This window comes from Bombyx mandarina, chromosome 04 (assembly GCF_030267445.1).
Source record: "Bombyx mandarina strain Sakado chromosome 04, ASM3026744v2".
NCBI lineage: Eukaryota > Metazoa > Arthropoda > Insecta > Lepidoptera > Bombycidae > Bombyx > Bombyx mandarina.
Window position 1 is genome coordinate 14,419,259 of NC_143211.1, and position 14,690 is coordinate 14,433,948.

Consider the following 14,690-nt stretch of genomic DNA (forward strand, 5'->3'; position numbering starts at 1 on the left):
CGAGACGGAGCTCACATTAATTACTAAAAAGTTAGAAGATATAGTTCGTGGCGCAATTACCAAATTAAAATAACATGTACATGACATTCTCTACGAATCCAAAAACGTATCTATCAATATCGGCCTTTAAATTTCGGTCTTAATTATTAGAATATCTGAATAAAGTTTCTGTTGCCCGAACGTGATGGGAGGCGGATCTACGAAAATTGCCGAGCGTATTCGTCATGACTCGTCAGTTCACTCGCCGCAGTTTGGCGGCCGGTCGTGAGGATGGTGCGTTCTATACGTAGACAAAGAATTATTTTTGTTTGCCATCATAAAGTAGATAATGTCGCCTGAGCCTACAAAAGTGCAGGTGGAATACATCAACGAGGAAAAACCTATAAAGGTAATTCGCACAAAGTGAAAGGATTCTGTGTTATTGTGTAACATATCGGACGCCAGCGGGCAGTGGTCTCGTGTTGGCGCAGGGGGAGGGCGGGGCGAACGCGGCCCCGGCCGTGTGGGGCCCGCCAGGCCACACGCAGGAGGTTGTGACCGTATTGCGAGCTACTCCCTTGCCGAAATAGAAACAGCATCCTCCTACGGAGTTGCTTCCCACCTATTTATAAACACAACTCAATCAGTTTATTGGATTACCATATTTATCAAAAGACAGCAACAGCACCATGCATGCCTAATTATAGAACAAAATATCCAACGTGACATGATTCTTTTAAAACAGGCTTTATGAATTCACATTTTGATCTTTGGACGAGTTTATGAATTACCTAAATTATTGTGCATAATGAGGGTTGATTAATAGTTTACCAGATGTATAAAATCACAGTCATGCGATTTCTGGTGGGTGGATCAAAGGGCGGCAGCGGCCTTGCCTACGACGACTCCCGGCACTTGTTAGGAAAAGGCGTGTCGATACAACTATTGTAACTTTGTTTCAAACTACATAAAATATATTATAACTTAAAACAATGATGAAAATATTGAACTTCACTCCAAAATTATTTTTGTGTTGGTCATAATTTAATTGTCAACGCTACTTAGTTACGGATACTCGTATTTGTATAGGCCTAGTTAAAACTAGCTGATATTTTATTTTCATATCTATTGATTGACTGAATGGTTTATTTATCGGAAACAAGAATGAGATGTTTTAAATAGCGAATGATTGTCTATGAAGAAAAAAAATCTTGAACGGACAACGCCAATGTAGTAAACAATCATCGAACGGTATCGTTTAAAAAGTTAAAGAGTGACAGATCTTCCTTGAAATTTGTTACCTACTTGAAAATGGTTTTACCGCCAAATTATAAAGTTTTCAAAGCAATGTTTCCGTTAGATTTATCTGTTATGGTAGTATGAATTACTAGATTAAAAACTTCCACATGTAGCTAGTAGCGTAATAACTTATTGGATGTATAGGAATAAGAAGGGTCACCACGGCTGGTGAGAAGACTAGAAGACGCCCTTGCATTTTTTTGAAAAGTCAATCTAATGCTCTCCCTAATATTTTAACGATTTCCTCTAAAGTTGTTGTAATCTATAAATACTTAGATTAATTTAATTTGTTTCATACCAAGAAATCCTAGCCTACTGTAAACATTATATTTACAATAAAAGGCATAACTTTAATTTCTCTTGAATCTTTAATATTTTATACAAGGTAGATTCAGTAATCAGTCTAATATTTTTTTATTTTTATCTATCATTGTTGCAACTCTTTAAAAAAAAAATTGTATATTTTGAGTTTAAATTAGCAGATTTTTTAGTGCTTAAAACAATATCAGTGTTTAGGTCACACTAAAATGTAAATTATTGTTGTTTGAATAAATTATGCATAGCACAATAGAGGTGGTAAAATAATTTAAATGTCTAAAGTGCTGTATTTAAATGTGATGTGTAAGAATGAATATGTGCAAATAATAAAATAGGTTGTAATTTTTGGAATCCTACTTTTAGACTATGTTACTTATGAACTGTATAGTATTATAACATATCTCATAAAGGAGTATAAAATCTAAATATAAGAAGTTGTTTAAAATGAGCTACATATCTAAATGGTTAGCTAAATTTCTAAAAAAAAAATCATGCATATTGAAGTTATGTGTAAAGGAAAATTGCCATAAGAAATCCATTTTTTTTTTAATTTAAAAAGTCATATTTGTAAAAAAACTTAAGCTAAACCTACTATGAAGATTGAATAGGATTCATTGTGGCCAGTAAAAAAAATTTTAGTAGCCGTGAATAATATTCGAACCATATGTTATAACCATATATTCAAGGTTATGAATTAATTTTGTAGAGCATGTAAGGTAATATTAGCTGTTCTTAAAATAGAAATGAACTTCCCATAAAATGAAAATATTATTGAATGAAATAAAATTGCAAAATTAGTAATTCTTTACAGTAAAAATTAGTTGAGAGCTAAGCTAAATATTTAGTATTCAAATCGGTAATTTGCCACTGGTTTTGAATATATAAGTTCTAAGCTATGTAATTTATTCAGTATGCCTGTCATAATATTGCACACTTTTCTTTCATTGTGGATTACATAAAAAAATTGTTGTAATGTGATAATTTACACTAATTTTGTATGATCTATACTGTAAATAATAAATTTTAGCAATTTTTGTGTCTTATAAAAAAAGTTTTTGTTTCGGCTATCCTACTGAAGTTCATCTTATAGAAATAATAGTACTTACTATTTGGATAAAAATCAAAACACATACTGAATTTACTATTATAAACGTGATTGTGTTTCAGGAGGGCAGCGGCAGCCAGTCGCCCCTGGCCTTATTGGCTGCTACTTGCAGTCGTCTCGGTGCTGCCAACATGGGGCCCGAACAGCAGCAGTCAGATAAAGAGCAGCAACATCACTTCAGTTAGTATTGCATTGTCTGGTTAGAAGCGAATGCAATAAGCCTCACTTATTTATATCAATACTAGCTGTATCCGTCCTCTTAGCTGGGCATTTAAAATTAACATTATTATTTCTCGCCCCCACAAAGATTCTCATCATTAACACCCCCGCAACTGGTGTAGGGAGTCCAACACTCATATAAATATTAGCCTATCCATTTAGTATGTGTATTTTCTACATGGATAACAAGTTTCAAGTCAATCGGATGCATGGTTCAGTAGTTATAACGGAACATCCGTAAAAACCACTGTAGATTTATATATTAGTATAGATACATATATCATATTTGACAATAAGTTCTCTAATACTGAATTAGTATAATAAATATTATTAGATTATTCAGTTCTGATGCTCATTTTACAATTAGGTCCACAACAACAACAGACACAACAGCAGCAAGTGCAACAGGCACAGCAACAGCAACAAGTGCAGCAACAGCAAGTGCAACAACAGGTTCAACAACAGCAAGTGCAACAGCAACAAGTACAACAACAACAAGTGCAACAACAACAAGTTCAGCAACAGCAAGTGCAACAGGCACAACTTATACAACAACAAGTGCAAGGTGACGCAGCAACAATAGCTGCAATACAACAACAGTATTTGCAACAACAGCAGCAGCAGCCGCAGTTAAGGGTTATTAGTTCTGCTGTAGTGCAGCAGTTGCGAGCTCAAGGACTATCAGTGAGTTTTTATTTTAAAGACCCTTTTGTTTGAAACTATTCCAGGCCACATTGTAGCCACAGTGATAACACTTTATAGTGAGCTCTTATCCAGCAACACGAGACAGGTACTTGCCTAAGAAATGGTGCCGTTAGTGAGATAAAATCAAAGCTTAGTTGATCTTTACTGGTGGTAGGACCTCTTGTGAGTCCGCACGGGTAGGTAACATCGCCCCACCTATTTCTGCCGTGAAGCAGTAATGCGTTTCGGTTCGAAGGGTGGAGCAGCCGTTGTAACTATACTGAGACCTTAGAACTTATATCTCAAGGTGGGTGGCGCATTTACGTTGTAGATGTCTATGGGCTCCAGTAACCACTTAACGCCAGGTGGGCTGTGAGCTTCGTCCACCCATATAAGCAATATTTTTTTTTTTCGAAAATACCATTTCATAGAAGGAATGGAAGAGAAAGAGCATGAGCGAGCGAAAGAGAGATAACGAGCATGTTGCCTTAAATTGACTCCTTGGTTTGCGATATGTGGAGTCTTAAAGCAGCTTTGTATCTTTGGTAGCTTTGAGATTAGGCTGGTCGTTTTTAAAGGCACAGCGATAAATACTATAAGTGGAGTTGTCACTAAAACAAGTATCGAAGATCGATGCGACTGTCGTAGCCGTTGTTCAAATTCTGGTACAGTGTCGCCCAGTCAAGTAGTACTGGGAATCGTGAGGGTTGCCAGTGACGGATTGTTAAGTATAACTCGATTCCCACATACTCATCCCACAGCCCTGAAATGTGGTTTGTTGACTTAGCGATTGTACTTATAAAAACAAAGAACTTATGTGCCAATCGACAATGAGTCCGAATGATTATTCTAAAAAATATACAACTCAATTATAAATTCAAAGATATACACATAAGACAGACTATTGAATGTGTGAGCATTTAATTTTATGTATGAACGTCATGAATCTTTACTTGTTTTTTTGTTTTGTATGTCAGACAGATTACATAATATGAGCTGTAGGTAACCAGTTCTTTTGAGTCTGAGTCACAAAAACAAAATTATTATCGCTAATAATTTTAAATATAATAATATAGACTTCTGTTTACAAAACACACTTATCCGGATTACTTTATAGTTAATTTAACATACTTTATGATACATAAGATCATCATTGAGGATTGATCTCATTTGAGGATGGACAAGTTTTAGTCTGTTCGGCGGGCGGTCCGTGGGTTATGTCACCAATTGGGTTGTTGTCGGATTCAGACAAAGGAGAAACCCCATTCTGGGCCTAAGCGTTACACGAATGGGATATGTACCAAAAAATTCGTCTATTTTGCTTGATTAACCCATTGAAATCTTAGCTTCATTGACAATAAGTTGAATTCTATTTTTTGTTTTAAACAATCTTTGTAAACATCTGCAACACTTATTTCAATATACGTAACTAGCTCCACAAACGTGTGGGTTAGAATTAGAGCATCCCTAAAATGGGATCGATAAAAAAGTTTTCATTAAAATTAAAATAAGACTGACCTAAAGGTCCTAGTTACCAAGTCATAAAATCTCTTCAAAAAATAATTTCGTGCGCAGCGCGTTTCGCATTACGTTGTTTTTAATTTTTGGCTTTCGTTCGTTTTCGTAAACAACCATAAGCACGATTTCTCGTAACAGGTTCCATTTTTATTTTCTAAGCAACCTGTTGCTGCAACGGGTTTCGTTAAAAAATACTCATCTTTAGTAGGAAACAGCCTTAAAAATATCGTTTTTTATTAAAATATCTCGAACAATAAACATAACCAAAAATGTAAACATTGTCTGATTTTACCAATTTGGCCATTGCTGGGAGACCTGAAAATTGGGCTCATGAAACCTTTTTAGGTATTGTAATTTATGTCCAAATTCTAGCACTGGAACGCCAGGCCCAAGTTTGTATGGATTTCGGGTTTCTCCTTTATACCATCGTTAATTTCTGTGAAGATAAAAATAACGTATTTTCTTTGGTATAATTATACATGAGGCCGTCAGCGCAAAAGTGGCCTAAGCTTACCACAGTTAGTATGCAGGCAATTAGGTTTGAATTTTCATGAATTTGAATTTTAGTAGGCAAAAAAACAATACGCGCAAAAATAATGTTTACAAAGCTACCTGTTTACAAAGCTACCCATCTATGGGTGAAACTATGGATAGGCCGGTTTTACATCAAAATTTATTATATCTATACATATAAATAAAATTGGAGTGTCTGTTTGTAATATTGAAATACCGCCTTTTACTACATGCATATGAATATACCTATATACGGTACATACAACAAAACAACATTTTATATAATATTTGTCTGTCTGTCTGTCTGTTTGTTTGTTCCGACTAATCTCTGGAACGGCTGGACCGATTTTGACGGGACTTTCACTGATAAGCTAGGTAGCTGATGATATAAGGAGTAACTTAGGCTACTTTTTTTAGACTAGCTTCGCCCCGCGGCGTTACCCGCGGTACGACAATAACCGCGGGTAACATCGCGGGACTCAACTATAAATAATAAAATTTAATGTTTCCGAAGCGAAGCGAGGGCGGGTCGCTAGTTTTAAATAAATTCCAATATACGTCATATAAGCTTAAATATAAAAAATTGTGGGTTAGGCCACTTTTGCGCTGATGGCCTCACATATAATAGTTTTCTCGAAGTCTTGCAGACCGACCTTAGTCTCCCTGAATTGTTTTTTCTGTCTGCACCCACAAAAAAACGTTCTATTGTTGCAGGGCAATGAGTTGTCGGCGGCTATTGTGAATGCCGCGAACAGTGTTCCGAATGGCATTCAAGTTCAGCAGCCACAGGTACGTTACAACGTAAATAAAGCAGTTTATTTGGATTTCAATAAGCACATTCCTAATAAATAAATGAAATATCAAATAATAATAATAAAAAGTGCGCTTCGGAACTGGTGGTAGGACCTCTTGTCCGCGCGGGTGGGTACCACCACCGTGCCTATTTCTGCCGTAAAACAGTAATGCGTTTCGGTTTGAAGGGTGGGGCAGCCGTTGTAACTATACTTGAGACCTTAAAACTTAAAACTCAAGGTGAGTGGCGCATTTACGTTATGGATGTCTATGGACTCCAGTAACCACTTAATACCCGGTGGGCTGTGAGCTCGTCCACCCATCTAATCAATAAAAAAAACAATTTTAGCTTTGAATTGGGAATTTAAGGTAATTTTATTATTGACACACTTGGCCTCCTGTTTATATATTTAAAGGAAAGTTTCAAACGTACTTTTTATCAATTTTAAGAAGTCCTAATAACTTGGAAATCTGTGCACGTATCAATGACAATAAAATAACACATATACAGGGTCAACAGTATAAAAAAAAAAAATTGAATTTTTAATGTGACCAGTTATTCAGACTAGTACAAATAAGAGTTGTTTCAATACAATATCTAATGTAAAGAAATGAGTTTCACTATCGGCCCTACAATATTAATGAGTAAAGGCTAGTTTACAAACTTCGTTGTTACGAATTCCTTGCTTAACTATCAGTCAAGTATTCAACTATCAGTCACGCTTTGGTGAATAACTCTGTTTTAACAAATATTATACACATATCATAAATCGGTCTTCGCTCAGAAAACTGGTAATCTGTAAATCTGGTAGTTTTACTAGTGGTAGGACCTCTTGTGAGTCCGCACGGGTAGGTACCACCATTCTGCCCATTTCTGCCGTGAAGCAGTAATGCGTTTCGGTTTTAAGGGTGGGACAGCCGTTGTAACTATACTAAGACCATAGAACTTATATCTCAAGGCGGCATTTACTGCATTTACTTTATAGATGTCTATATGGCGGCATTTACTTTATAGATGTCTATTGGCTCCGCTAACCACTCGACACCAGGTGGGATATGAGCTAGTCCACACATCTAAGCAATAAAAATAAATAAAAACAAACGAAAATGACGGTTTGTGACGTCACCGCCATTAAGATGCTAACGTGCAAGAGAGATAGCGATTTGCACCCACTACGCCCATCCCCTTTGTGCGCTTTACTACCCGTGTCCTGCGCAGAAGATGTTTAACCTAGCCTTATATACAGCGGTTCGTTTTATTAATGACTAGCTGACCCGGCAGACTTCGTAGTGCCTCAGTCGATAAATAAAAGACCTAAACCTTTGTATAAAATAAACTTAAAACAAACAAAAGTAATCCGTCCGACGGGGGACACATCAAAGGAAAAACAAAATTGCTATTTTTATTTAATTCCAAGCATTTTCATATTTATCAACCTTTTAAACCTTCTCTGGACTTCCACAAATAATTCAAGACCAAAATTAGCCAAATCGGTCCAGCCGTTCTCGAGTTTTAGCGAGACTAACGAACAGCAATTCATTTTTATATATATAGATAAATTTGTTATATTCCAGGTTATTTCTATGCAGCAGCTGCAGTCGCTACTGGGCGGCGGCGTGGTGCCGAACGAAGGTGCTACATATCAGAACTCACCGCAACAACTCTTGCAAATACATCCGCAATTGTTGCAGGTATTGATATTTCGCGAAGCAATTGCTCTTGAGTTGTTAGGTCTCATTCGGAGGCGCTCGGGCAGCTAGCAAATCCCACCCCTCCTGGCTGAGCCTTTACTCGCCCACCTGTCCTGGTGAAACTGGAAAGGCCTTCGAGCCACCAGTAATCTTTCATTAATAAAAAAAAAGGTAATTATATTTACAATACAATTGAGACTTCTACCTCAAGTCTAAGATGAGTGACGCCTTTTATTTTGTTAAACCCGTGAGCTCGTTCAACCTATGTAAACAATAAAAAGGAAATATGTTCAATTTAAGAAATCTTCAAAGGTCTGGCTTCATAGAAAATCAATTATATCCTTTTTTTTTTAAGAACTCTTAGCATCTTCATAAAAATCAAGCTTTCTAGAGATAATAAAAAAATAAAAAAATTTAATGTAATTAATTAGCTAGTCATATTAGAGATAAAATCAAACAATCGGGAAAACGATACTGTTTTCTTTCAAGATCTTTGTTTTATAAAATTAATAATATTCTTCTTTAAGCCACTCGAATATTTTTGTCTAGTTTCATTGTGGAGTGGGGCACTTTTTAGTTTTACGTCAGTTACTGCTATGTTTATAATATCCCTCCCCAGCAACAACCGGGCGGAGTGTACGGCAGTTGCCTGGTGGGCGGCGTGGCTCCCATGCAAGCCGTCACCGTCGACGGGCAGGATGCTCTCTTCATACCAGCACAACACGCTCAGGTACTACAATCCACATTACAATGGCGATAATCCCATCCTCGCGGATCGTTTGGAACCTCTGGGTCTGCGGAGGGACTTCGGTTCCCTCTGTATTTTGTACCGTATGTTCCATGGGGAGTGCTCTGAAGAATTGTTTAAGATTATCCCCTCATCTCATTTTATCATCGCACCTCCCGCCATCGGAGCAGAGTTCATCCATATTATCTGGAACCGCTGCGTTCATCGACAGTGCGTTTCCAGAGGTATTTTTGCCACATACCATCCGGCTATGAAATGAGCTCCACTCTACGGTGTTTCCCGAGCACTGTGACATGTCGTTCTTTAAAAGAGGCTTGTGGAGAGTATTAAGCGGTAGGCAGCTTCTTGATTCTGCCCCTGGCATTCCTGAAATCCATGGGGGACGGTAACCACTCACTATCAGGTGGGCGTTTGCTCATCTGCCTAATAGGGCAAAAAAAAATCCACATGAGCTTTCTCGGCTCAATCAGCTCTAGAATATGGAGGGTAGAGGTAAGGAGAACCGTCTCATATGAGAGAAGCTTGAAAAAGTGTCGCATTTTCAGCACTAAATAACAGTTCAAAAATCCTCCAGAATGGCGCTGGCACAGGCACAGGGTATGATATGAATTGAGCAGTTGTTAACTGATAGAAGTCTGCTGAGTTAGGAAATTTAATATATTTAATGACCAGAGTAGTTAGTGACGGTGTAATATACAAGACCTCACATGTTTACGTAGTCCAAACTAATTTCGTTAATATAATCCAAAATTATTGCTATGGTAAAACGTGGAGACATCGATTGCATTTTCTTATCAGCTTTAAATAAAATACTTTTTGTAATTTTGTAATGCTTACAGTTCTTTCGTTCTTTTTTATTTCTCTATCTTATTCTAATAACTCTCAGCGCCTTTTTTCAAATTTACCCGGTTGCTACTGTAGCGCCACCCTTATTTAGCAGATTTTAACGGACACTATTTCACACACAGAGACTGTTCACCTTACCTTTACCCTCTATGCCCTAGAAGTCGTAACACGTATGCTGTTACCTACCTTCAAACATACGACCGAATTCTCATTAGTATTATATGTTTGAACCAATCCTCAGACCCGACGCAGTAGTTCCTTGTGACATAAAGTCGTCGTGGCCTAAAGGATAAGACGTCCGGTGCATTCGTGTTAAGCGATGCAACGGTGCTCGAATCCCGCAGGCGGGTACCAATTTTTCTAATGAAATACGTACTTAACAAATGTTCACGATTAACTTCCATAATGAAGGAATAACATGATGTAATAAAAAACCAACGCGCAAAATTAAAATTTGCATAACTACTGGTGGTAGGACCTTTTGTGAGTCTGCACGGGTAGGTATCACCGCCCTGCTTATTTCTACCATGTAGCAGTAATGCGTTTCGGTTTGAAGGGTGGGCCGTTGTAACTATACTGAAACTTTAGGGCTCATATCTGAAGGTGGGTGGCGGCATTTACGTTGTAGATGTCTATGGGCTCCGGTAACCACTTAACACCAGGTAGGCCGTGAGCTCGTCCACCCAAATATGCAATAAAGAAAAACATAAATGGGAAAGATGGTCGGTCTATCTATTATCACTAACATTATAATAATATCTAAGGTGGACAGCGTTATCTATGTTACCGGGTCTATGAGTTCCAGTTACCACCTAACACGAGACGAGTCGCCAATTCGTCTGTCTATTTACCCTAATAAATACATCTAAAAAAAGATTTTTTATTGCCTAGACAAGCGAAGGGTTACCTTTTCTTTTTTTTTTCTTTTTTTAATTGCTTAGATGGATGGACGAGCTCACAGCCCACCTGATGTTAAGTGGTTACTGGAACCCATAGACATCTACAACGTAAATGCGCCACCCACCTCGAGATATAAGTTCTAAGTTCTCAGTATAGTTACAACGGCTGCCCCACCCTTCGAACCGAAACGCATTACTGCTTCACGGCGGAAATAGGCGGGGTGGTGGTACCTACCCGTGTGGACTCCCAAGAGGTCCTACCACCAGTAAAAACCTAGTGTTAAGAGTGTACTGGAGCTTATGAATATCGCTATTCCCCTTGAGACTTGTGATCAAAGTGTTGAGTCCTTTTATAGACAGAGCTTATGACAGTTTTGCGGCAGAAATCAGAACGAGCTTTTATGTCACCATTATTTTTTTAATTATTTTTCAGGCAATAAGACTATTTGTAAGAAATCAACAAATTCGCAATTTTTTATGAAGGTACTCTATCAATGTATGTGGTTAATCGAGTGTTTGGTTAAACAATGTGATTTTCTTTCCAGAACTTCTCCGGTATGGGACAAGTCAGTCTCGTGAACGGACAGCTGGTCAGAACGCCGGTACTGCCGGCTGGCTTCCTGCAAAACGTCATGCATCTACCAACAGGTAAACTAGACTAAAGAAATTAAAATAAATTAATATACATACATATCACATTTATAGACCTTATTTTTCGATTATATCAGAATAGATCGTAACATTTAGTTAACATCCAGACCATCACATTAGCTTCGGGAATGCTTAAGGGATTTTCATTTTCTTTGCTTATCCAAACTAAATACTTTTTTATTATTATTCTTTAAACATTAAAACGATAAAGTGTACTCTTCAATAATAGTAAACAGCGACCTCAGAAAGTCGTTTGATTATCTTAAAAATAATCGTTGTACTCGAAGGAGATACACTATGTCGTTTTACATAAAAACTATTTATTTCAAACCACTATCTAATGCATGTACGTAACCCGAACTTAATTTTGGTTACTTTCACTAGATGATGCGTTTTATTTGGATGAGTGCAGTGTGCAGAATAATGATTTGTATGCAGACGGCTTAAGATTGAATTTGGAATCTAACGTTGGCTACTTAAGCCAGTTTGACATTTATAATTTATTGATAGAATTGAATTAGCAAAGATAGGAAAAGCCGGAAAGAATGTTACTATTTTTTATTTGTTATAACTGACTCGGCAGACTTCGTAGTGCCTCAATCGATAAATAAAAGACCTAAACTTTTGTATAAAATAAACTTAAAACAAACAAAACGAATCCGTCCGACGGGGGACACATCAAAGGAAAAACAAAATTGTTATTTTTATTAATTCCGGGTACGTATTTTCATATTTATTTACCTTTTAAACCAGCAATTCATTTTTATATATAGAGATAAGTCTGTTAGTAACAACGACTGTATATAAGTAAGAATTGTGTACGCAGCACCTCCAATAAAACCATCGAATGCCTGTCGCTTCTAACAACTGTCATACTAATACGTGTTTTCCCCGGCCCGTTCCCCGGCACAGAGCAACAGGCCACCGTCACGATCCCGGGCACTAACCTATCCATACCCTTGAGCGCTTTGACCGGGAACCAGCCGATGATCACGATCCCCGGGGCGAACGTTACGTTACCGGGGATACAAATACAAGGACAGTCCGTCCCTTGTAGCTCGGTCGCCGACAAGCAAAAGGACAAGGAGCCGTCCAGCCCCACTGCGCAAGGTACCGCGTGTTACCGTGCTGGAGAACCTTCTCGATGCTTCTATTCCGATATCGTTTGCTTAATTATCAATACGTCACAGATTACTGCTACTGTAAAGTGATTGGTACATTTGCAATGCTAATTTACTCTTTATAGTATCATAATGTACGCCCATTTCACGGTTTGCTATCTCGTTTTGTACGTTTGTTTGCTCTGCTTTTTTTATATATGATATATCATTACTAAATGAGACGCCGTAAATACCTGTTTTTATTTAATTGCAAATTAGTTTAGAGATAAAGAAAAGATGCTTACAATAATCGAAATAAAATAGTCAAAGCTTTTTTCGAATTATTGTGCGAAAATTTTTATTTTAAATACATATTTTTTTGTCAGTTGGGTGAACGAGCTCACGGTCCACCTGGTGTTAAGTAGTTAGCGGAGCCCATAGATACCAACAACGTAAATGCCGCCACTCACCTTGAGATATGAGTTCTAGGTCTCAAATTTATAGTTCAATCAAACCGAAACTGATTAACGGCAGAAATAGGCAGGGTGGTGGTATCTACCTATGAGGACTCACAAGTCGTCCTACCACCAGTAATAATAAGAGTATGGCTTAGCATTAAGTAAGCATATATAATACCAATCAATACTTTGTAGTAAATGTGGCAAGATTGATATATTTTGTTTAAAATATTTAATAGAAGCATATGAAAATTTTCTCCACTAGTAATCATTCCTTTTTCACTCATTGTACTAGTTTTTGTGTACTTTCTTGAATTATGAGCTTGGTTTTTGCACAACATCTTTTCACTTGTAGACTTCACCCATCATTTATTTAGTTTTCATGCAAGGACTATTATTATCATTTGCCTTTTTAAACAATAAAATATATTTGCACACAAAAACACTTATTTGTTCTGGTTTAAAACATTGAAGAAATAAATAGAGAATGATGACATATAATATTGAAATATGAATAATTAATTAATACACTGAACAATTAAAACATTTCAACAAGGAGAGGATAGGACGAATTATGGAAAGTGTGTAATCGGGCTTGTCAGGTGGAATGGACCTAAATCGATTACAATTTTAGTATTGAGAAGATTAGTAGCGAGAAAACTGGAGGTTTCGTCGCGAGAAAGTTGCTGAGGAATATGAAGGCTAATCATAGTGGTCATCTTGTTGTGGAACTTCAGAATTGAACTGGGGTTTTGTTCAGTTATAATATTTTTATGGGTTCAGATTTGAAGAATTTCAATGTTTTTAACTGTTAATTCAAAATCATAGTTTTGCAGTACCACGTAAATTGCGGTGTGGTCTGTATTAAAAAAAAAAGCAATGACATCTTCAGATTTGAAGAGTTTCAATGTTCTTAATTTAATTCAAAATCATAGTTTTGCAGCACCATCTACCCGATGATATGTAGGCGAAGTAAAATGTCCCTTAGAAATAAGGTGACACTCTACAAAACTTGCATACGCCCCGTCATGACCTATGCAAGTGTAGTGTTCGCTCACGCGGCCCGCATACACCTAAAAACATTTCAAATTATTCAATCCCGTTTTTGCAGGATAGCCGTCGGAGCCCCGTGGTTCGTCAGGAACGTCGACCTCCATGACGACCTGGACTTAGAGTCCATCAGTAAGTATCTTCAGTCGGCGTCCATGCGCCACTTCGATAAAGCGGCACGACACGAGAACCCTCTCATCGTGGCCGCCGGTAACTACATTCCCGATCCTGCGGACAGAATGGAAAGCAGTCGACGTCGCCCAAAACACGTCATCTCGGATCCACCCGATCCACTAACGGTGCTTTTAGGTAATTCAAGCACCGGTCACCGTTCTCGTCGAACCCGTCGCTTGCGACGAAGGGCTCGACGAGTAAATTAACTCTCAGACACAGCCCACTGAGTTTCTCGCCGGATCTTCTCAGTGGGTCGCGTTTCCGATCCGGTGGTAGATTCTGCGAAGCACGACTCTTGCTAGGGTTCGTGTTAGCAACATCGTCAGGTTTGAGCCCCGTGAGCTCACCTACTAAAGTTAGGGTTACGCTGATATAGCCTCTCAAGGCTCTCAGCTTAGGTAGGAAAAAAAAAAAAAAAAAAAAAAAAAAAAAAGCAGCACCACGTACATTGCGGTGTGGTCTGTATTAAAAAAAAAAAACAATGACACTATACATCTTCAGATTTGAAGATTTTAAATGTTCTTAATTTAATTCAATATCATAGTTTTGCAGCACCGCGTACATTGCAGTGTGGTCTCTATTTAAAAAAAAAAAACATTGAGACTATACATCTTCAGATTTGAAGAATTTAAATGTTCTTAATTT

General features: G+C 37.6%; 1 protein-coding gene across 8 annotated transcripts in view; it reads left to right on the plus strand.

Moving 5' to 3' along the window:
• Positions 1-228: 228 nt before the first annotated feature.
• Positions 229-14,690, plus strand: part of LOC114245980 (uncharacterized) — a 32,578-nt gene continuing 18,116 nt past the window's right edge. For 3 of the 8 annotated variants that reach the window (XM_089727122.1, XM_089727123.1, XM_089727125.1), the window contains exons 1-8: positions 230-388; positions 2,764-2,881; positions 3,288-3,604; positions 6,350-6,424; positions 8,003-8,119; positions 8,739-8,849; positions 11,158-11,260; positions 12,176-12,373. In XM_089727122.1, coding sequence (XP_089583248.1) covers positions 329-388; positions 2,764-2,881; positions 3,288-3,604; positions 6,350-6,424; positions 8,003-8,119; positions 8,739-8,849; positions 11,158-11,260; positions 12,176-12,373 — 1,099 coding nt within the window. In that variant the 5' untranslated portion in view covers positions 230-328. Of the gene's footprint in view, positions 389-1,275; positions 1,354-2,763; positions 2,882-3,287; positions 3,605-6,349; positions 6,425-8,002; positions 8,120-8,738; positions 8,850-11,157; positions 11,261-12,175; positions 12,374-14,690 lie in introns of those variants that run through there. The other 5 variants (XM_089727124.1, XM_028178322.2, XM_028178324.2 and 2 more) reach the window with 3 other exon arrangements.